Raw genomic sequence first — 25,197 nt, 5'->3', positions numbered from 1 at the left:
ATACAGGACCAGAGGCTACATGTATTGTGTGAATGAGTCGGAGGATGATGTACTCGAGGACATGTTTTATAGAAATCCTCCCCCATATCAACCCAATTCCACTTTGCTGACGCCAAGTGCGCCCGTTAAAGAAGCACCACGAAATAAGAATTTTGAGCCAACACCACCTGATTTAGGGAAAAATAATCCCTTTAGGGAATCTGAAAATACACATCCCGTTAGGATGACAAATGAAAACTCAGCTGAGTTAGCTAGAACTACCCAGGAGTTAACTGAAAAGATTAGAGAATTGACTAAAAATATGGAAGCTTTACCTGTTACTATAACAATAGGACCAGTGATACCTGTCTTTGATAAGCAGAAAGATAGTGAGCATTGTCTAACGATCCCTTACAATAATAATAAACAAACTGAAACAGGGAAAAGAGATTCGGGAGAAAATCCACGGGGACAATTAGTAGGAACTTCTGGGTTAAGTACTCCTAAAAATTAGACAGTAAATCAAAGTCCAGCAAGTAAAACATTGATGACAACAGAATCTGCACCAGAATCCCCAGAGAGGAGTCTAGAGCGAGTAAGGAATGAAACAATTCTTATAGGTCCCACTTCCGATTAACTAAGTGAGTGGTTAAGGAGCCTACAGCGAAAAGATGCCGAACCTCGACCTTTAGATGTGGCAAAATTAAAAATGACTTTAGAAGAACTGATAGTAGGAACTATTCCCACAGAAAAGTTAAAAGCCTATCAGGATGAAGAGCTAATGTTTCTATTTAAAAGTATAACATGGAGGGCGAGAAATTTGCATGAGAAATTGGAAGAAGTGGCGAGTGAAATGGGTATTGAGTTTGAGAAAATAAAATCGTTGCAGAAACCATACAGAGTAGATTTTGCTGAAAAAGATATTGAGAATTTGAATACTGCAGGACGATTAACTCAAATTAAGGAACTGGTTGTTCTGCTAAGGAAATGGGGTGATGTAGATAAATGGAAGAGCAGGTGGTTTCGGAAACGAGACGATGCAACAGACAAGGCTTTTTCAGCTTTTCCAGTAAGAGAAAAAAAAACAGTGGTAACAATGTCCCATGAGGGAAATCCCTTGGACTAGGCAGGACATTTTATCATTCACAAATGACTCTCCCCGTCTTCGCGAGAAGCCGGTGGAATGGTACAGGCAGGTAGATAGTTTGTCAAATTATCAAAGATACTATGGATAGATTTGAATAGTCTATTTGACATAATTGTGCCAGCAAATCTATGGGCAGAATGTAAAATTACAATAGGTTGGCCACTTAGGAATACCCTAGAGAGCCTAAAACAGGTGCCCCTGATCCAGAAGTAATGAGAAAATACGAACAGGCAGTTACCTTTTTGAAAAATAAAGTACCTCCAAAAGAAACTGATTGGGTAAAAATTGATAGAACCCATCAAGAAGTAAAAGAATCTGTACATGCCTATTATGAGAGATTGTTATTGGCTTTTAAACAATACAGTGGTGATGAAAATTGGAGTGAGAAAGATTTAAGTCATTTTGTATATCGATTTGTGTACAGGTTGCGACCTGAAGTAAGCGACATGATAAAACAGCAAAATAAAAAGATAGATGAAGTATTGAGGCATGCAAAATATTTCAGTGACGAGACTGAAGCCAAGCAACGTAAGCTAAAAGAAAAGGCCATGTGGGCCCAAGTTAAGGTGGCGGAAAGACAGGAAGCCCAACTGATTGAACAGGCAAATGGCATGTGCCATGTGAAACAAAAACCCAATATTGGGAAGGGAAAAGGACAGATTAGTTTAGACAAAGCCAAAAAGACATGGCCGTGTCATAATTGCGGAAAGGTAGTGCATTGGAAATCCGAATGTAAATTACCCCCAAGTGCTAATGGCGATAATGCATCATTAAATCCACAGGTGCAGAATGAGGTGAGTTGTCAACCACAGCGACAGCAGCAGGTTGTTGCCCAACAGTGTCAGGTGCCAAAACCGCCTTTTCCACAGAGCGTAAACCCACAGAGATACAGTAATGAGACAGGATTCTACACAGAGGAACAGGTAACTAAGCTGCTGCACGCTAGTGTTGTTTCGCAGTATTGGCTGCAACGCGATGAGAGTGAGTCAGAAGAAAGTTACTGACGGTGCCGAGGAGAGGAAGAAGAGTGCGTACTTGGCACAACTCTGGAAGTGGACCAGACAGGCCCTTTTGTGGACGGAAAGATAAATGATGAAAACATTACTTTCCTAGTAGATACTGGTGCTACTCGCTCAACTGTTAGATCAGCTGACGTTAAAAATCTTCCTCTCTCGGATGACACGATCCAAGTAGTTGGGGTCTCAAATAGACAGATAAAAACATATCTTACTGAACCAGTTAAAGTTAAAATAGGGAAATTTTCCGACATGCACCGCTTTGTCGTCTGCGACACCAGCCCTGTGAACTTGTTAGGGAGGGATTTGTTGTGTAAGATGAATTGTACGATCTTCTGCACTCCTGATGGCATAGCTTTTGAGACTCCTGACGAGGATGTACTATACAAAATGACCATGGCCAATATGGAACCTGAGATTATTGAGGCATTTGCTGTATTTGACCCAGAAGAATTGCCTTAGGAATTATAGAAAACAGTGAAAACAGAGGTATGGGATTTCACGGGAGAAGACATGGGACTAATAAGAAATGTAGATCCTGTAAAAATTACTGTGAAAGAAGGAATAAGTTGCCCAAATATTCCACAGTATAAATTGACACCCGAGATAATTGCAGGAGTTACTCTTATAATAGACAAAATGATTAAACAAGGTATTTTAAGAGAGATAATGAGCAGCCCATGTAATTCACTGATTATGGGTTTGAAAAAGCCTAACGGAACTTTCAGAATAGTACAAGACCTGAGAAAAGTGAATACAATTGTTTATCATGCTGTCCCATTGTACCAAACCCTTCTGTGATCCTATACCAGATTCCTCATGATGCAGAATGGTACACCGTCATTGATCTGTGTCATGCTTTCTTTTCCATCCCATTGCACACTGACAGCCAACAGATTTTTGCGTTCCGGTTTGGTGAACGTACTTTGGCATGGTGCCGAATCCCACAGGGGTATACAGAAAGCCCATCGATATTCAATCAGATTTTGAAGAAGTCCCTAGAAGATTTAAAAATGCCAGAAAGCTCAGTACTAGTCCAATATATCGATGACCAACTGGTGGCATTGAGAACCCGAGAAGCCTGTGCAGTGGATACTGTTGCGTTGCTGAATCATTTGGCGGATGGAGGACTTAAGGAATTCCCATCAAAATTACAATTTTGTCAAAAGGAAGTACAGTACTTAGGCCATACAATTGAAAAAGGGCTGAGAAAGGTAACTGCAGATAGGATCAAGATAATCAAAGGAATGAGCGCACCAATGACTCAGAGGTGAGAATGTTTCTTGGAACGGTTGGATATTGCCGTCAGTGAATCAGCAACTTCTCACTGATTGAAAAACCTCTGGTACGATTGACAAAGAGTGATGTGAAAGACCCCCTCGAATTGAATGAGAAGGAATTGAAGGCTTTCAAGCAATTAAGAGACGGTTTGTGTGAAGCCCCAGCTCTTGGCATGCCATGACTATGAAAAGGAGTTTGAGCTCTATTGCAGCGAGAGAAATGGGTGTGCACTTTCTGTGCTGGTACAGAAACATGGAAAATTGAGGCAACCAATTGCATATTTTTCGGCTATGCTAGATCCTGTAGCTGTGGCATTACCTGGTTGTTTGAAAGCTGTAAGCTCACAATAAGGCCACAATGGAGAATTATCAACCACACACGGTACTACTCCTATATCAAGAAATCACAAAAAATACCGCAATGGAAAAATACTGAAGAGGAAAACTGAAGAAAAATATCAAAAAATTACAGAAATGTACCTGTGAACAGTATTTAGTTTAAAGACGAGAACCCTCACTCACCAGAATGGTGACATGCTTCATCATTGGGTCCCCTCTTGCACACAGTGTCCGCAAGGTACTCTGTATGAGCTACAACTCTCCCACAGGAGAGGAGCATGAGGTGTTCTATACTCCAATGTGAGTGTGTGAATAAGGGGCAGAGTGCAAAAATAATTCATATCTAATGTGAGTCTAAAACCATCTCTATATGGAGAAAAATTATTTATTGGCTCTCCCTAATGGATGGATTTTAAAATAAGTAGCGTGACGATAAGATAACAAATTCTCTTGTTTTTGCCTGTTGATACGAATTCATGGCATTCATCAGGATCATTGTCTTGTCGCTCTGCTTAAGATATATAACAAAAAACCATACTTAAATTCTGTAGGTATCATAAGTGACCAGCATCATTGGGTCTTCTTTCATTAAGCAGTTCAATACCTGCCAATACCTTTTAATGGTCTTTGCGAACGGGTGTCGACTCACTCCGTGCGCCTCTCCCGAATGGAGCCGTTGTTTGAAAGCTGTAGCAGCTACATGTAAGAGCTTGGAACAGAGTGAAGGAATTGTGATGGGATATCCTGTGAGAGTGTTTGTGCCTCATGATGTGGGGATCATTTTAACTAGGAGTCACACTCAGTTTATGACGCAAAGCCGTCTAACTAAGTATGAGAAGGTCATTTTAGGTGCAACAAATGTGAGCCTTGTGAGATGTCTAAATGTGAACACATCGACATTGTTGCCTGATGCTGAGAATGTGGAAGTAAGGGATGACGTAGATCATGATTGTCTAGAAGTGCTTGACTTTTGCACTAAACCACGCCCTAACATAAAAGATGTGCCTCTGAAAGAAAGTGACTATGTGATGTTTGTGGATGGATCATGTTTGAGAACAGACGAGGGAATTCTGAGTGCAGCATATGCGGTATGTACTGTAGCGGCTGTACTGGAAGCATCTTGTCTGAAAGGAGTGAGATCAGCCCAGGTTGCTGAATTATTTGCATTAACAAGAGCGTGCAAGTTGGGAAAGAATTTGAGAGTCACTGTAATTACCGATAGTCAGTATGGCGTTGGTGTGGTGCATGACTTTGGGCAGTTGGGGTCCCAAAGAGGGTTTTTGACATTGAGTGGAACTCCTATAAGGAATGATGAAGTGGTTGGGAAATTGCTTGAGGCGATACAGCTGCCTAAGCAATTGGCAGTAGTAAAATGTGCTGCCCATTCAAAAACCGCTGACTATGTGTCGGCGGGGAATGAGTTTGCAAATGACATGGCGCAATATTGTGCGCACAATCAGAATTCAGTTAATCGAGGCAGAGAAAAAGAAATTAATTCATGTCCCTTACTTTTTACTAACACTGTGAATACATGGGAGGAGGTGAGACAGTTACAAGACGACGCAGGGGATGAGGAAAGGAAACAGTGGATAAAATCAGGATGCGCACCCCGAGAGACAGACCATGATTGGGTTTATCGGGATGGGAGACCAGTCATGCCTGATAGCATGGTCTCTACCATGGCACGGATGTATCATGGACAGGTACATGTAGGAAGGGATGCTATGATTAGGCTTTTCAAACAGACATGGTATAATGCCAAATTTAGGTTTGTAGCTGAGAGCCTATGTCAGAGATGCCTTACATGCCAGCAATACAATCCCGGAAGGAAACCAGTGGTGAGTCTAGGAACGATAGGACGGGAAGGAGGGCCTTTCACCAGAATGCAGATGGACTTCATTGAAATGCCCCCCTGCAATAGGCTGAGGTATGTTTTAGTAGTAGTTTCCTTATTTTCACGTTGAGTGGAAGCGTACCAGACTAGAAGGAGTGATGGAATTACAGTAGCAAAACTCATATTGAAAGAATTAATTCCCAGATTTGGTTTCCCAGTCATGATCGAATCAGATAGAGGGAAGCATTTTCATAATGAAATCATGAAACTGATTTGTGAAGCATTGAATGTACAGCAAAAACTGCATTGTGCTTATCGCCAGAGGCTTCTGGAGTGGTAGAACAAGTGAATGGCACAATTAAAAATAGATTGGGGAAAATGTGTTTGGCCACAGGTTTGAAATGGCCTGATGTCTTGCCTCTAGTGCTCATGACTATTAGATCCATCCCTGATAGAAATACTGGACTGAGTCCCGACGAAATTGTAATGGGGAGGGCAATGAGCCATGTTTTCGTTCCTGTCAACAAACTACTGCCTATATCTGATGACTTAGTATTGGATTATTGCAAGGGGTTGGCTGATTCCGTTCATTCTGTGTTTCATTACGTTGGATTGGATGCAACCACTCTTGAAAAGAAGCCAACTCATGATTTAAGTCCAGGAGACTGGGTAAGGATTAAAGTACATAGAAGAAGAAATTGTCTGGTCCTACAGTGGGGAAAACCATGCCAAGTGATCTTGACCACAACGACAGCTGTGAAATGTGCCAGAGTGAAGAATTGGATTCATGCAAGTCATACTTTGCGAATCCCTAATCCAGCGAATAACCCTGAATAAGAATACTTGGAGGAATCTGATACCAGTTCCGAGTCGGATTCAGAAGAAGCAAGAACAAGACAGACTCATGGAAGGGGGGAGTTGGAATCAAGTCAAGTTATAGCACCAGAGAATTTGCCCTTAAGAAGGAGATTGGAGATTTCTGACACTAGCTCAGAATCAGATACAGAACAAGTGCAAATACATGAGAATGTAAAAGAAAACATTGAGGAAACTGTCAAGGAAATCCTTGATAAAGAAGCTCCACGTGTAAGTAAGAGAGAATTTCCACCGGAGGTCACAGAAGTAGAAGGTGAGGTACTAGATACAGAGAGTAAGGGAAAGATTGCTGCGGAAGACCCCCGAGGAGGTGTAGGGAAACCACACATCCAGGTAGAGGAAGGGACAGTTAGTCAGCAGGAAGATTGCATGGAAGAAACACGAGGAGGGACAAAATTAGATAAGGAACAGGAAGTTGTGGAAAGAAAAAATACCGAAAATAAGGGTAAAGGTGGAACCGAATCAGAAGACAGTGATGAAGAAGTACAAGAAGGCCGAGTCCTGAGAAAAAGAGCATGGAAAACAGAAAGAAGCGAAAAGGGAAGTAAGTTGAAAAGATCAGCAAAGGAGGAAATTTGGCCAAACAAGGTAAAAAGATTAAGGTATCGATTGACACAAGTAAATCCATCCAGAGCAGAACAAGTGAATGAGGTGTCTAGCCAAGAGAAATCAAAAGACATTGATCAGACACCCTTGGAAAAGGGAAACCGGACCAACAAACCCAACCAGAAGTATAAGTCACCAGAATGGACATACGTGGCACTTCCTGAAGTACAAGAGGAAGCAGACAGCCAAGGAAGTCTAGGTGTGACTATACCAGAAGTGGTTGGGGAGGACAAAGATTCGGAAATCCTGAGAGTTATCTTGTCTGACATCGGAGAAGAGACGGATGTTCAGGAAATTCTGAACCGAGACTGTGAGAATAAAGTGAAGAATGATCAAATGCCAGATTGAAGTAACAAAGGTGTTCCAGAGAGAAATTGAAATACTGAGTAAGACACATATCCGGAAAGAACCAAGTAGGCGCTCAGAGCCTTGGGTTTAGACAAAACTAGTTGTGAGTAGACGAGGCTAAGTCAAAAGACACTGATCATTTCCGAAATGGCTAACACAGAAGGTTGAAAATCTACATGTGTGTTCCTTCGAAGATGGTGCAAGATGTGTTGTTGTTGTACAGGATTACTAATGCTTCTGTGGAGTGTATTAGCTTTAATAGTTTCATTTAAAGTAACATTCGAAATGGTAGAGGGTCATAGTGAGAATAAGACTAATATAGAAAAGATTCATGATATTCATTCAATTGGAGTGATAGATAAAACTGATTTACATAAGGATAGGTCCATAACAGACTTTTCTAACAACTTTCTCGAAGTTATTATATGAACACGTAGAAACTATGGATGTAAGCGATTGTTACGTCTGCATGCAGTTACCTGCATCAGTGTCTGAAGGTGTCACGTACCACCACCTTCCTGTAACATATGGAATAACATGTATTGTATTAGCAAGTTTGTCTTATAAGACAGGGAAACTAGAATATTACTTCTCTGATGTAGATAACACATACCTGTAGTTTCGGAATTAAATAAGATAAAACCTGGCAAAGTTTTAGGTGAATATTTCTTAGAAACTAGAGAATTAACTTTAGAAGTAGTATTTAGAAATAATCTCACTTGTAGTCTGAAGAGGGAAGAAAATACCTTTTTGGATATGGTGAAGAGAGGAGAATCAAGATGCTAAGAAAGATACCTGAGGGAAAGGGAGAGAAAACGGTCTGAGATGTTGAAAGAGAAAAACATCTGAAAGGAGAAACTAGTCCGGCTGTGGCTTTAGATTGGCCTCAGAAAGGGAAATTGTTTATTAGAAGAAATTAAACTGCGTATGATAACTATTTTATAGGTGCGAGTGAATGCCATGATACGTATAGAATCATGGGAGGATGAGGATTTAAAGAAAGAAATGATCCGGTATTCCCTGGATTATATTTTATCTGTGGGAACAAAGCTTATTATCGATTACCGGACCATTGGCATGGCACATGTTACCTAGGCCTGGTCTTCCCAAAAATATTTCATGTGGGAAGGGAAAAAGCTGGTGCGCATTAGATAGGCAGACAACTAACACGTAGAAGGAGTGAAAGTTGGTCAGAAATTGTAGGGGATATTTTTGGAGCACTGATACCAGCCGTTGGAATATCTCTGAATGCACACAAAATTAGAAAATTGTCTACAGTAGTGGATCGCTTATCGACAAGCACTGCTGGAGGGTTCTTACTGGTAAATACCGAAATGGTTGCCATGAGAGCCATGGTGATGCAAAATCGACTTGCCCTTGATATTATTTTGGCAAAAGAGGGAGGAGTCTGTGGAATGCTGAAAGTGCAACATTGTTGTACTTATATTCCTGACGAAAGTCAAGATTTAAAGACATATATTAAGAATATAACAAACTTGCACAAGGAGATTGTTCCATTGGAGGTTGAAAGTGTTTGGGAGAAAATTGGGAAAGGGCTTTCTACTATTAAGAACTTCTTAGTTAAGTTAGGAAATACATTTATAGGCAAGATTCTAATTCCAATAACTTGTGTGGTAATATTAGTATTAATTCTGAGGTTAGGATGTGTGTGTATAAAAAGAAGAAAATTACAAAATAAAATAAAAAGAGAAGTCGCTAAGAAAAGAGAGAAAGAAAGAAAGGAAAGAGAAATAGGGGACATAGAACTGGAAGAATGGAAAAAAAGTATATATAAGAAAACAAGAGAGAATGAGACGGGGGAAACTATAATGTGACGTAATAAACTTAAGAGATTTGAATTCATTTCCGTAATAATTTTATCCAACATTTAGTGGAATTTATGGTGATATTAAAAATCACAAAAGGGGGAATTGATGGAGCAGGTAAAACAAAATTTTGTATACCTTCTCAATTTTGCATGAAAATACTAATGACGTAATCAGTTTATATATTAAAATGTATTAACTGTATGCTGCTCGCAGGCTCGGACTGTGTCGTCTTCGCTGGGGCTGCCACGGAGCATCTGATTGCTGATCAACAAGGACAACGGAACTTTTAACTTCATTTTTAACCCTCGGGACTGCGAGGACCAGGGCGCCTTGCGGATTTCTCACCTGCCGCACCTGGGTCCTCTTCCCAACTCCTCCCCCGCCTACCACTTAGCGCCTCGCGGCCCCCGCTTCGCGAGAGCTGCTCGCAGGCTCTCACTGTGTCGTCTTCGCTGGGGCTGCCACGGAGCATCTGATTGCTGATCAACGAGGACAACGGAACTATTAACTTCATTTTTAACCCTCGGGACTGCGAGGACCAGGGCGCCTTGCGGATTTCTCACCTGCCGCACCTGGGTCCTCTTCCAGACTCCTCCCCCGCCTACCACTTAGCGCCTCGCGGCCCCCGCTTCGCGGGAGCCGCTCGCAGGCTCGGACTGTGTCGTCTTCGCTGGGGCTGCCACGGAGCATCTGATTGATGATCAACGAGGACAACGGAACTTTTAACTTCATTTTTAACCCTCAGGACTGCGAGGACCAGGGCGCCTTGCGGATTTCTCACCTGCCGCACCTGGGTCCTCTTCCCGACTCCTCCTCCGCCTACCACTTAGCGCCTCGCGACCCCGCTTCGCGGGAGCCGCTCGCAGGCTCGGACTGTGTCGTCTTCGCTGGGGCTGCCACGGAGCATCTGATTGCTGATCAACGAGGACAACGGAACTTTTAACTTCATTTTTAACCCTCGGGACTGCGAGGACCAGGGCGCCTTGCGGATTTCTCACCTGCCGCACCTGGGTCCTCTTCCCGACTCCTCCCCCGCCTACCACTTAGCGCCTCGCGGCCCCTGCTTCGCGGGAGCCGCTCGCAGGCTCGGACTGTGTCGTCTTCGCTGGGGCTGCCACGGAGCATCTGATTGCTGATCAACGAGGACAACGGAACTTTTAACTTCATTTTTAACCCTCGGGACTGCGTGGACCAGGGCGCCTTGCGGATTTCTCACCTGCCGCACCTGGGTCCTCTTCCCGACTCCTCCTTCTCCCTATTTAAGTTCCTCCCAGTCTCGCGGCTTTTGCACTACACTCCTGCCGGGACGCCAGACGCTTCCCATCATGGATACCCGAAGTAAACCGACAAAAGTGCAACCCATGGTCTCAGGTACTTTGGACAGTTTTATTATAAGGGCAAATTCTGTTGTGCAAAGCGAATTGATGATGCTTGAAAGGCGACTGTCCGATGGGATCACTAATACTAGGAGGTCTTCGCTGGGTCTATTAGCATCTGTCAGGTCCCCTTCTAACTTGGATGACTCCCACACAGCTCTTTTGGATAGCATTGACCAAACAATTGATTCGGTTCTTCAAGATTTAAGGTCTAGTACGTCTTCACGTAGAGATACACTCCAGCCTATCCCCGAGTGTATACCCCCTTCTTTGCATCAAATATCACCTGACCCAAAGAGCAATTCTAGGCCGAGCTGTGCCCAATTGGTTCATCCGGGTGCAGTTCCCAAAAGAAAACGTGAGGGGTTCTCTAAACGTGGAAAAAAAGCGAGACTGGACCGTTCTCATACTAAGGCTTTAAACCCATTACCCGCAACGGTCTTTAGTCCAGCTCCTGATACCAGGCTGACACCAAATACCTCCCCAGTGATAATTTCTTCCCAATCCGAGCACCAGTTGCCTGTCTCTAATCAGGGAGAAGGGCCTGATGGAGGGAATGTTCACCTCACAACTATTTTAAATAATGTTCTCAGGGAATTTGTTACCCCCTTGCTGGCCAGATTTGATACTATCGATGCCAGGCTTAAAGAAATAGAAAGGATTATAGCAGCTCCACCCAATTCTTTCGGTAGTAGTGGCAATACACATAACGTACCCGACATGAATGCGGGCGATCCTCAATTCCCCCCACCTTCTAAATTCACAGCCACAACAAACCTTTTTGCTAGAACTGAACATATTCCATCTAGATTATTACTACCTACATCCAATTCCTCTCTTCCTATCACTCCTATCCCTTTACCCGTTCATAGCCAACCACCCACTTCATTAAAGAGTCCCATTAGAGTATCCAAACTTAATCAAATAGAAGTAGGGGGATCTTCTAGGGATACCGGTGACTGTATACATAGAGATGCGGCTAGTACAAGATGGAAAGATGTAATCAATCTCCCCCCGGAAGCATCGCCTTATGTTATAATTTTAAGTGGCGTTCCAGAGCTTCCAAACTCTGCTTCAGAAACCTATGCCTCTCTCAAAAACAAAGTGATTAGTTGGCTAAACACTTACAGGCCTCTTCCCCCAAATATAAGTTCCGAGGTTATAATGGTTAGGAGGGTTCCATGGCTGGGAAGTACTATTAAGAAAATTAAGGGTGATTGCATTCTGGTAAATTTCAGTAACCCTCACACCGCTCCATACATTTGTAATTGGCTAGGTGATAACGGAGCTACGTCTATTAAATCTCTTCCACTGTCCTTTTTCTACCCTCCAACTAACATCTTTACTCAACCTGAGATAGCCGGAAACTGGACTAGGGTTGGATCTAGATTAACGAGAGGAAGACAGAGGATTACCCGTTTTGATGTGCCAACCAGTGACGATCACTTGTGTACTAACAGGTATGCCTGTCTTGATGAGGTTGATTGACTGAGTCAAGCGGATGGTATTTCCAATACTCCAAATGTGGTTGAGCATCCTTTTAAGTCTAAGATTCTCTCTACCCCCCTTCCTGGTTTATCCCTAACTGATTCGACGAGTTCTAATGAACTCCCTGAATTAGAAAAATTTGATGTCACTCTAAACTGTCTAGCTATACGTAAAATTCTCTTGTGGAATATAGCTGGTCTTGCCAACAAGCTCACTTGCCCTATTTGGGGCTCTTTTATAGACCTCCATCACTTATGTTGTTTTCAAGAAACATGGGCAAGGCAAGAATACCATTGTATGGGGTTCGCTTGTTTTTCTATCCCGGCTACGTGGGGAGGTAGAGGTTGTCCCTCGGGAGGCTTAACTATCTGGGTTGCTACCCACTTGGGCTGTACTGCAACGATTTTAGATACCGGATCTGAGGATGTTCTCTGTCTGCTATTGGACTGGAGGACATGCACTAAGCTTGCGGTGATCAATGTGTATTCTAGACCCGTGAACCTAGGTGAGGAATCTGGGGTCATTGATGTATTATCAACTCTTTTAACTAAGATCCCCGTGGGTACAATGTTTCTTATAGCTGGCGATTTTAATTCCCACTTCGAACCATTACAGGGGCTGGTGGATCAATTCAACCACGAGGAGGATGAAATATGGAAAATCCCACCGGTGGTTGGCCCAATGGCTAGGTCTTGGGCCCCCCTGGCAGTTCAAATTCCCTCACTAACAATGGCCCATTCGATCAGGGCCTGTAATGGTCGAACAATTTCGGACAACCCTTCAAGGCCTACATATAACAAGCCGGGAAGGGAGGCCAGACTAGACTATATTTTCGTCCAGTGTAAAGAGTGGAACAGAGTATCGGATTTTGTGGTGGAATCAAGGGGCGAGAGTGATCATAATCCCCTGATATTGGATGTCTCTTTATTAGGTTTGTGCCCGGGTGATTCTGTGCTACCATCTAAATCCCTGCCATCGAACAGAGTTATTTTGTCCAGCAATAAACGCAGGGTCAAATGGGCTAAAATGGTGGGTAATCACGGGGAATTATCTCTAATATATGCTAGGGTTGGTCCAGCATTGGATGAGATCCTTGCTAATATGGAGCAGTATTCCTTACCTGATTTTCATAGAACACTGGCTGATGCTAATAAAGAATTATTTACCAGCCTTGCTGATATATTCAATCCAATTGTCCCCTGTACGGAAAGGACTTGCACACGGCCTCAATGGTACAACAGGGCATGTAGATCGGCCAAGAGTGACTTGCTGGATGCATTAAAAAAGAAAGCCAGCAGGGATGTTATCCAATACAAGAGATTAATTCATCAGAACCTGATACACCATGCTAAGCTTGAGTGGGCTACAGAAAATTGGGTTAGGTTAACATGTGCCCTCCAGGTTAGAGATTCGCGGAAATTCTGGCTGACCGTGTCCATTGGTAGAGCCGAACCCGAAGCAGCAGTAAAACCAAATATTGCCCCTGAAATATGGGAAGAACATTTTAGTACTCTATACATGGGTGATTATTACTCTGGTCTGGACCCCCCTTTGTCTGAGTCTGTCCTGTGTGATGCTGCTGGACCAGAGCAGGTCAATTTTGCCCTAAGTGAGCTCCAACGCGCTATATCTATGCTTCCTGCGGGCAAAGCACCTGGGTTGGACGGGGTCCCTGGCGATTTGTGTAAACACGAACCCAGAGTCTGGGCACCTTACCTCACAATAATATTCAATGCAATTGCCGCGGGAATGCCAGTTCCCTATACATGGCTGGGCGCAGAAGTTGTCCCTATTTTTAAAAAGGGGTCGCCTTTGCTCCCTGGTAATTATAGGCCTATCAGCTTGATAGATGTTGCTCAAAAACTCTTCTCAAGGCTAATCCTAGACCGTCTTCTGGACTGGATGGAGGAATTTGAGATTTTGAGTCACTATCAGGCTGGATTCAGAAAGAGCGTCTCAACAATTGATCAGATCTTTAGACTGAGTATGCTCTTTTGGAAGATAGTCAAGGTGGAGGGGGGTTCTCTGTACACAGTTTTTGTTGACCTGCGTGCAGCCTTCGATTTGGTCCCTCGCACGAAACTATGGTCTGTGCTGCGAGAACTAGGCCTTCCTGCTCCTCTTTTGCAGATTATAGTGCGACTTCACACTAACAACTTCGCAAGTTTCAGATGTGGGAGTGAAGGTGGTTTATCATCTAGTTTTCCAGTTGAAAGGGGGGTAAGACAGGGCTGTGTCTTGGCACCGACCCTGTTCTGCCTCTACGTAAATGGACTCATCTCCCACCTGAATCAGGTACCAAATAGAGACGCTCCTAAACTTGCAGGTACTGGAATCTCAGCTATTATGTTTGCTGATGATACCCTGTTACTTGCTAAGACTCCCATGGGCGTCCAACGAGTCCTCAATGGCTTTGTTTCCTTCTGTGCTGATCGGGGGCTAGAGATCAACACTGCTAAAACAAAATGTATGATCTTTAACCCCCCTAGGTCATCACGGCCCAATCCGGTCATTCATGGTATTAGCCTGGAGAGGGTTCACACCTTTGAGTATCTGGGTTTGACATTGAACGAAAAGCTGACATGGTCCCATCACCAGATAAAATCAAATTTAAAGTTAACACAAAAGGTGGGGGGTATTATAAATTTATGGAACAAATCCATGACACATCCCATTGGTTCGCCCCTAGAAATTTATAAAATGCAGGTGCGTGGGGCAGTAACATATGGTGGTGAATTGTGGGGCAATAATTGTTGCCCTGAAATTGTAACCACAGAAAATAAGTTCCTACGGAACTTGGCTGCTCTACCACCGAGCTCACCTCTTCTCCCCCTAAGGCTTGATCTGGGACTCAGATCAGTAAAGGAGGATTTGGGTGTGAAGCCCTTAACTTTCTGGAGACGACTATGGGTAACCCCTGAACTCTCGAGCTACCGGAGTGAATTCATGGATTTACTCCAATACACAGCTCTACGAAGAATTCCATGGCTAACATACATAAAGAATGAATTATTTGACCTGGGTTTATCGGCCCTGTGGATAAATCCACAAGAAGCCTGTAGTACGATATCCCGCAAAGACTTGGTCACCTTGTACTATGGTCGTAATTTGACTGCCTCTTTGACAAGTGATACACTCGGGCCAATGTCCACCACTTTTTTAACTATGAAGGACTACTATAAGTTGGAGACAGTCCTAGATGACATTAACCCCAATGGTCTTAGAAAACTATTCCTCCAATGGAGACATAATGCTTTGCCAATTAGAGCCCTCACTAGCTCCTGGCACCCTCCTACTTCTAAAAATTGTCCGGCCTGTACTGATGAGCTGGAGAATATAATTCATCTACTGTTTTTCTGCCCATCTTATGCGAAATCCAGGAAAAAGTGGATTATTCCCATTTGCCGAAACTGGGGTTTTAGGCACCATTTGGATGCTTATCGATTGCTGAAATCCGATCTATCCCCCCCAACTGTATTTGCTGTCAGCAAGTATTTAGCTGCTGTGTGGAATATTAGAAGAACTTTTTTGTGAAAATGAAACTTATCTGTATCACGAAGTTCTTTCTCCTGGTGAACATTCATGTAGATGATGATGGAATTTTTCTTATTTGCTCTAACAAAATGTTTTTTAATTGTGTTATTTCTGGTCTTATTTGTATTGTATTTTTTTTATGACTTTAAGAAGTCAAAATAAAGATCAATGAAATGAAAGTATGCTGCGAATTATTAACCAACAAAGTGCACCTTTGATAAACACGAATTACACGCGGGACTAATTGCTATTTGCATGGCAGAATAACCTTAATGACTAACTGTGGTACACCTATAAACAATAGAAGGTGTGGTGATAGAAAATTGCATGATTTATGTTGCTTTGGTGACGTTTGCGTTCCTGTTGGGACCAAATGGTGAGTATTATTGCTTTAAATGTCGCTATAAGCTAGGAAAATACTATTAAACATTAGAATCTTAATTTCCGTATATTAATTATGTTTTATGTTTGTTTTGCTTAAGTTGGCATTCGGGCCTACCAAGCCATGACATTCAAAATAGAGTTCGGAAGAGGCCACCGTCTTGTGAGCGCGATGTCTACTGCGCAGACTCGGATGGCTCCGAAGATCTCCAGGCGTCCTCAATTCAGAGCACAGTGTTCCTTGTCAAGGATAGGAACGTGGAGGACTGCCAGATTTCAGTCAGTGTAAATGACCCCCAAGGAACAATAATCACCTATAACGGAGGCCAACATTGTTGATACATCTGACATTTTTGCATGAGAACTTTATGAGCTCAGTGAATGATATAGCAAATCTTATGAGAACCCCGGACTATGAGAAAGGAAGAGTTAGATGGCAACTTTAAGGGGTTCAACCAATCCCAAAGCGTTCCCAATTCAGTAAATGTTACATGTTCCCCAGAATTTATTATAAAAGGATAGTAGAATAGAGAGTAGTTCGTTCGTCATCATCGTCATGCGCGTTCCGGAAGGGTGTCCCGAATTTGTGTGATCAACTCGCTTGCACGATTGCTTGGTCCTTTGGATATCTTTGGGACTGTGCCGTGCTGAGCGAAGGAACTTTTCGGACTTTTTGAGTCTTGGCCTGCTTTCGATTGGGACAATTTATGCAAAGCTAACAAAATTAGAGAAAAACCCACCGATAGCAAGAATAGGTAAATATAAATGTCATGCTAAATTGTGTTGATTAATTTAATTCGAACTTTGTTGACCGAAATGCTAATTATACAATTGCAAGCAAGTAATTAGATAAACTAAACATTGATTAACAGGAAATGAGTTTGTGGTTCTTCAAGTAGGGCATTAAAATAAGGATTCCGAAAATGTAATGTGTTTTAGCTGTTTCTAGATCACCATCAACCAGTCCAACTAATTGGTCCATCGACCAAGTGGTGGAGTGCCTTGATGTTAAGGTTAGGATCCTAGGAGTATTAATGTAAATATGTTTATTTTGGAACACATTTCCTTCCCTATAGGTAATAAGGTACCCCCACATGTCCAGCGGATTCCCCTCATCCTCCTGCGTGCGGATTTGAGTAAGAAGTGTGAGTGTTGGTGTTATGGGCCCCACCAATGAATGTGTGTATGAATGAATAAGTACAGTTGACGGATCTGTGACGCAGGGAGGATATGTAAAATGTGCCCCTTTCCGCTGGAGCACAGATACTCTTGCCCATCACTATTCCATCACATACCACTTCAGTATATTAGTAAGATCCAAGGGGAAGCAAGTACAATTTCCAACGTTCTGGACTGGGAGAGGACGTGTGTCTGCTCTGTTGGTTGCTGGTTGATTTGTAGGATGGAAACAATGCACAGTAAGGAAGCATGTCATGTTGCCATGCATTTGTGCCACTATAGTAGAAAGGTGTTGTGGTCTACTGTGCTGTTGAGTCATTGATAAATATCAAGAGGCAACAGTCGTTACAATACAAGTTTTGGGGATTGTGACAGAATCAAAATAAGTAATTTGGGATAAAATCTAGGCAAAGATAGGTCTACTGAAAGTGGTACAACTCGTAATGCAGATAGCTGTGTGAAGAAATGATTTGAATATGAAGAAAATCTGATGATCAAGTAAGGTGGAAACTGGCTCTGAAAGACTGCTTTTGTATTTCAGCCCAAATGTAATAAAATGCAACAGAGGAAGGTTGCTCTATAGATTTAAGTGAACAAAGCGGTAGTTCTAGGATGGGCTGGTCTACTCCCCCTCTCCAGCAGCTCACATTTGGCTAGATTGGGCAAGTCCCTCATTACAGTGCAGAATACAGTAAAGGTGGGTATAATCTTGGACATCATCTTTCCATCTCAAATCAAAGTGGTAATAAAGAGTGTCAACTTTCAGCTGCATGTACTCCAAAAATCCTCCCTCTCCTCAAAGTTAATCAATTTAGTAAGACTGGCACAAGCCCTAGACAAGCCTGAAACGAGTACATGTCATGTGGCTCGATCTTCGAAGATGCGACCATGTGAAGTTCAGAACTGAAATCACTCCAAGGGTATTTAAGGAACAAATTTAAAACCCAACTCGTCCCCAATTAAGTTAGGTTCAGGAGACCCCTTTAAGTCGTCTTTGAAAAAGTCAGCAACTGGAGAATGTTGGATTCTGGATCAGTCTTTCTACACTAAATCCCGGCAACGGTTCTTTTTCTTTAATATATACTATGTTTCTCGAATGGGCACCCTTATGCCACCTGTATCAACATGTGGTTAGGCGCGCAACACCCACTGGGCTCAAAGGGCTTCAACCCTACCCCTCCACCCCACGCCCCCTCCGTCGCATGTAGCAGCCTGGACTGAGACAGTTTCCTGGGCACACATGGGCTTGGTAATGAGGCTTAGTTGTTTTCTCACCCCTTCTTAGAGCCCCTGCATCTCCACTCTGCCTATTGCAGGGAGATTAGCCCCCTCTGAATTTTTTTCTTAGCCCCCCCCCCCCCTCCTAACTTTGGCTCTAGTTGCGCCACGCTGCACAAAACTCTAAAACATAAATACTTACACTCCTCTCTTGACTGGACTTGACCTGCCCTGCCCAAGACAATTCCCCATTCACACAGGCTAGCCCTTTATAGTGGAGTTTAATAATCCTGATTTGTTCAACGTACCTTTTTTCAAAACACAAGTTGTTCGTATAAAAGCAGAGTTCCACTATTTGTTGAACCCACGAGGTTCTCAGAAATAAAACTTCTTAAATATAAAGGAAGGTAACTGGAGAAAGAGATATGGCGTTGATGAAAACAGGCGCACACAAAAAACCAAACAAGTGCTTATCATCAGGCCTTCTAGAAAACAAGCACTGGAACTATAACACTGTGTTGAGAATCAATCAGCCTACATCTGTTTTCCAAGCAAGCTCCCAACATTTCTCTCCATATGGCTGTACAGCAAAGGCAGCCACTTCATAGATGTTGTGATTATATTGCTAATCATTTCAGAGAAAAGGTTTCTGTAATAAGATAAGGCATGACTGCGACTGATCAGCTACATACTTTGTCAAAAGCTTGCCTCCAAACAACACCCTACATTTGTCCCATCTTTCGTTTGAAAAATATTCTCTCACTGGAATCAAAACACATGTTAATACAGATAAAACTCTCAGAGAACAGAAATGTCCCAATACCTGGCTGGCTTCTACATAACTTCCCAGAGTTCTTTGGGGGTGGGGGGACAGACCTAATTAATGATTAACTGGAATTTGACATCATGCCAACTGGGTTCAAACACTACACCTTCCCTGCTCTTTGAAAGGACAATTTAGATCAAGGGCAGTCTGTCAATGATGCTCTTTGTCCTGCCTTTCACCTTGGCTTCTAGCTCTGGCAGCAGGCTTTGTGACATCAGAAGCAGCTACATCATTTATTTACTACAGGTGACGAGGTGCGTCAATAATTACCTGCAATAAGGGAATTAGAGACTCGTTTATGCAAGGTTTGCAGTATCTCATGTATTTTTTATGTATGGGATAAAGTGCCCCTTGCCATACATTAGAAGGATACTGTAAATCATAGAGTAGTTCTATTTACATATAGAGGAACAAGGCTCAAAGCCATATTCCTTTATAAGGTTATGGAACTCTGAGGCTACTTAACATACCCTTCCTGTGTATGGCAGAGTGTACTTTATTGCTTATACATGGTTACACCATCACCTTTCCCACAAACCACTTAAATCCTTAAGTGTGTATCTCTTTCATATGAAAGACAGAGCATGTTTGCAAATATGAAGAATAAAAATAGAATCTCTAGTGCAAAACTAAACATCAAAAAAGCTGTTGGATATTGGCTGCAAAAAGATATTAGAATCAGTTTAATACACGTTTATTTTCTTTTTTAACTTGCAGAAGCATGGAATGTGCACAAACATGAAGATTCTAACTTTTGAATAATTACCGAAGAAGGGTGAAAAATAAAAATGTTTCCATAAATATCTTAATATCTGTACAGTTAGAAAAAAAGAGCAGATGAAAAAAAGCAACACTTTTATTCTTTAAACAGCTGCTTTAACTATGCTCTGTGAACTGACTTTCCCATCACACGTGGACTCTGGCAGCAGGCATTATGACATCAGAACTCAACTTTAATAAGTAATTACAGTTGAGCATCTACATCATTACTTTATGATAGGTGACTGGGTGTGTCAAAAGTTCTCTATTACAAAGAAATTTGAGACAAGCTTTTATGCAGGGATTGCAGAATGACATATTATTGAAATATAGCAGACCTGACAATAAAGAGTCAATTAACAAAACCAATAGTGACTTTGCAGCTAGAGCCAAACAAAGATGATCACAAATAAGTCTGTTAGGTGGGAATTCTTCCTGATTAAGAGACAGCGTTATTAGAAGTCACTGATTGCAATAAACAGATGTTTGATAAAGGTCACGTGGATGAGTAGGACCAGTCCGTACCATTTTACACTGTTGTTAAAAAAAGATCCCTTTAAGTTGCCAACAACCTAGGTAGAGTGTGAGGTGCCACAAGACTCCTTGGCCTTTCTGTGACTGTTTAACATGTATAGCAGACCTCTCTCTGTAACATGATCTAAACAGAGCTTTTACATTTCAGGACTGAGCCAACCATGCTCTGTGATTGATCTGGGGAGCTCATGTTGGCTCTCAGAGGTTAACAGTTACTGTGCAACAGCCAAAAGACGGATTATGGTTATGGGTCCATGTCAATAATTACAGACTCCAGAAACCTTACAAACGTTATGTCCTTGTTAGAACAGTATTTGAAACATTTAGCAAAACTCTAAACTTAAGAGGGTGAATCTGGATCCAGCCTTGAGTATGGAGCTGAAGGTCATGTCAGTCCATTAGTAGTCTTCCTCACATTCTTGCTCTGGGCAAATAATAAATCTTATCCTGTAGATGCCCACAATTGCTGTGCTCAAACCATTTTTAGAACATTAGAATGTTGAGCACTCCATTGCAGACAATGGAGTGCTCTGGGCTTCTATGGGCCGGTAGAAGCCAGCAGAACAACATTCTAATGTTTTTTATTCACAGCTGCTGCTGTGAACAAAGGCCTCTCAGGGCTAGAGGGGACTTAAATCCCCTCGGGCTCAGAAAGGACTGTTTTTACAAATTAGAACATTCTGCCCTCTGGGGAGGAATGTTCTAATAGCCTTAGAGCCCTCCTAGCAGGCTCTACCGACCATTAAAGGCCCGCTTCCTTGTTAAAGGCTCGAGCTAAATGCTGGGGAGCGCCTTTAATGGCCGGTAGAGCCCACTAGGTCGGGCTCTAAGGCTATAGTATACAACAGGCTAAAATATGCTAACTCACATCTTACAACTGTGGAAGCTGAATTGGCAAGACAACTTAGAAAGTTTGACTGTGTCACAGAAGTGAGGAGAAAGTTGCATTGGCCTCTGGTTGGAGACAGACTTTCTTAACTTGATATGCTGGTGCTTCCTAGGCTCTGCTCCATTATATCTAAGCGACAAAACATTGTTTTCAATAGTCAGGAAAACATTACTTTCCATTGGTTTTGTGTTTCTTTACGAACTTTTCATGGTAGGTGGAAATCAATTAGATTCTGAGCCCTGCAGCACTTAGCCTGGGACTTTCCAAAATCAGGTTAAAGACAGCTGTCACAAAAGCTGTTATTTGCTTAACCCTTCACGTCAATCGATACAATCAATACTGGATGATGGTGTAAGGTACCCTCTTGTGCTTTTGCAATCACTTGCCATAAAAACACAAACTAGAAAATAGAATCCCACTTCATCTAGAGTGGTAAAAGTCTTTGGACCAACCACCACATCCCCTTACTCGAAGTCAAAATAGATTATTTCTATAAAACCCCACACTGTTCACAACCTTGTTTTATTAAACGTATGTGACTTATTTGTCATCGTTGAGGGTCCTTTAAATCAAACAATCACAATGTACATTCCAGACACTAGGGCATGAAAATAGACATATACTAAGCAAGTAAACACTACTGATCAGAAAACAACACGTTAGTTAAGGACACAAGGTGTAGTTATTCAGCACCAGCAAAACAGACACTGTGCAATGTTTGCATTGTACAAGGATCCTCAAATCGGACAGTAGTCCTCTATATTGATAAAGCCCAGCCATGCAATAATTACTATTTGGCTGTCTTGTACTTCCATTACTTTTGTAATTTATTAGGTTGCATTGACAGGGGTCCTGGGTGTGTGGGGAGGTGAAGGGTTTACAACGAGTTGAACAGCCCGGCGTTGCTATGGCCAAGGGTTCTTAAACTTTACTTTGTAGCCTTCTTTGTGAATTACGTCAAACTCTGGCACGATGCACTTTAAACACTCAGTACTCGTTTTTAACCCCTCCTCTCCTTCACACACTTTCAACTTATGAGGTTTCGTTAAATACTAACTTTTACAACCCCCCCCCCCCCTCTTTTCTTCGTGAAGGGGACCCTGTGCTTTAGAAATAATTTTAATGGGAGAGTAAAATATGGATTTTTAGTAATCTTAGTATCTGGATGGCTGTCGTTACTTCATATTGTTCGTATGTAAACTGATATGGTTTTAATTAACTAAACAAGAACATTGAAATTGACAGAGGTGCTGAAAATCAGCATGCCACACTATTGCTACACCTACAAACCATGTCTCAGTAGTAATGTGATTTGTTTTTAAATGCATTCATGCAGGAGTCCTATATTTTATCATAAATTTCCAGTTTTTTTAACTACATGCCCAAATACATCTAACATACTACTTTATTAACTGCCCTGTTCGTCACTGTGATTTATTGATCGTGTTCACTGTTTTATTCAACCGTTTTAATCTTTAAAACACCTCTCACTCACTAAGTTTCAGGGTTTATGACTTTCTTAAAATGCATACCTTTCAGCCATGTTGTAAAAGTTTCCAGGTCTCTTACGTTCACGCCCCCTACTACCCTGTCACTTTTGACAATTACAGTCAGCACAATCTTCCTACTACGATGACAAATGACAAGCTAATCTACTCTTCAGTTTCACGAATGAGTTTACTTCTATTTTCATTTGCAAACTTCGACTTTGAAAAAATTAAATGCTGAATGGATCCAGCTGTACTACCAGTGACTGGAAGGGTGCATGCAGCTCTGGGTGAGTCATCTTACACATAGACCACAAAAAGCATGTAACAACCATATACTGTTGCTGGGCATTCCACTGCTTCACCCAAGCCCGTGATGAGCATGCGTGACATATAGAGGCTCCTGGTCTGCGAATGGAAATAAAGTACCCAACAGTGTGTGAGAAAAATTACATCTTGCTGGCTCTGCATCTGTCACGTTAACCATTATCAATAACGATACAATTCGCTCAAAAACCAATTCGGTGTATATGTTTGAGGCGCAGGCGACTAAACGTTTCACAAAGTAAACTTAGGAACTGGGACTTCCTGCGTTGAGCTGAGATCACACCCAGTAATTTCGCACATAAGCAGGCGAACCTAAAAACCCACCTGATGGCAGAGGATCGTCTGGTGTACCAGCCTGGCATACCCATCCAGCCGAACTCCGGAGTTGCTTCGGCTCCTCATCTTATATACCAAAAACTACGAGTCAGCCTTGTCCACAAGCAACAGGGAAAAAAACAACCTTTGACTTTCTTTCTGAGAACACGGGCAGTTCATAGAACAGCTTTCGCGCAGCAAGATCCAGCGAGCTCACAGCTTTCAAGTTCCAAACGTTGCAGTCTTTATAAAGAAAAAAACGTAAATATGTTCAGTGTCTCGGCAGCATTGATGGCGCTGCAAGTTCCCAGTGCCTACCAGTATTCTTTATAATTGACTATCTTCAAGAAAAATGTTCCATCGCAAAACAAACGCTGTTTGCCAAAACGCCGGTAAAATCAAGAGTATTTCGCGTCCCTCAATGTATGGCTTTACTGACATTAAAAAAAAGGTTTTTAAAATAACAAAAGTTGTCCTGAAATGTGTATTCGAAGATGCATACGATTATCTGAAACATAAAATCGTTCTTCTCGTGTCTTGGGAGATCCACATGCAGGGGCTGAAACGGCACTGCTTGCTGCTCGGCTGGTGAGTGTGTAACCACAGCAACTTTGACACTGTGGTGGCACGGCGTCAGCTGCCTGTGCACGACGGTAAACCTCTCACGTTCCCACCTCTCACCAGCTCAGTTACACACTGCCAGCTGGTGCACTGCCCAGCGCCCCGCGTGCCCACAGCCGGCATGTGTACCTACATGCGTGTGTACGAACATACAGCACCGATTCAAAAGAGCCTCGAAATATACCAATGATCTACCAGTGAGGAGGCCTTCCCATTGATGTAAAATAGCCTTACGTCTATCTACCCAGCGATCACCAGACACTACATGAACAAGTTCCAAGTCTCATTTAAAGTGTACCGGTGACGTATCCTTCAACTGAAAGTAACGTAACACCGCCGCAAAGGAGAAATAAATATGAAATTCAGTTACAAAACGAATATGTAGCACTGCTCCTCAGCAAAGCACACAGCTCCCGATATATCCGGGAGAACTACTCCATACACCACCAACAGGGCTAGCTTAACGGGCGCCATGTGTTTCGTAACATATTTGCACACAAGCGCTTTCAAGCAATCGGAAAGGATCTGACATATTTTAGAGTAATAGAAAAGTGTGCACATCGTGGATTGGTTGAAGCGGAGCATATTCGAATGATTGGCTACGGAGAGCTCGTCAGTAGTTCATAGGCTGTAAAGCCACTGCCTGAAAAACTCTTGCTAGTTTCAGATTGGCTACAAAAGACTAGCAGATTTACACTCGCTCAGTCTAGTTTTTGCCCACACTCGCTCCATCTAGTTTTTGCCCTCAGAAGGGCGCTTGTGGCATCGCACGTTCCAATAGGACCACCTCAATTCTGCTCTCATTGGCTGAGCCTCGGGCAAGTTCCAATTTAGGAGTCAGTCTGTGATTGGCTGAAACTATGACTTCACAGCTACAGCTGTAATAGCTGCCTTGCTAAGGACACGAACCCGATTAGCCCGGGGGACGCCCGGCGCAATGAGAGATTTGTGCTGGATCTATGTTTGGAACAAGGAGCTTCCAGGAAACAGTTAAAGCTTTTTGTATGTT

The 25,197-nt window shown here is 42.5% G+C and overlaps 1 protein-coding gene across 3 annotated transcripts in view; it reads right to left on the bottom strand.

The window, feature by feature from the left end:
* The window catches only part of PHKA1 (phosphorylase kinase regulatory subunit alpha 1), a 1,109,231-nt gene extending 1,084,527 nt beyond the window's left edge, over window positions 1–24,704 (bottom strand). For all 3 annotated transcript variants that reach the window (XM_085630734.1, XM_085630735.1, XM_085630736.1), the window contains exon 1: window positions 23,577–24,704. In XM_085630734.1, coding sequence (XP_085486860.1) covers window positions 23,577–23,654 — 78 coding nt within the window. In that variant the 5' untranslated portion in view covers window positions 23,655–24,704. The remainder of the gene's footprint in view (window positions 1–23,576) is intronic.
* Window positions 24,705–25,197: the final 493 nt, after the last annotated feature.

This window comes from Triturus cristatus, chromosome 10 (assembly GCF_964204655.1).
Source record: "Triturus cristatus chromosome 10, aTriCri1.1, whole genome shotgun sequence".
NCBI classification, from domain to species: domain Eukaryota; kingdom Metazoa; phylum Chordata; class Amphibia; order Caudata; family Salamandridae; genus Triturus; species Triturus cristatus.
Note: the sequence above shows the minus strand (reverse complement) of the source record. Positions and strands in the feature narration are given on the sequence as shown.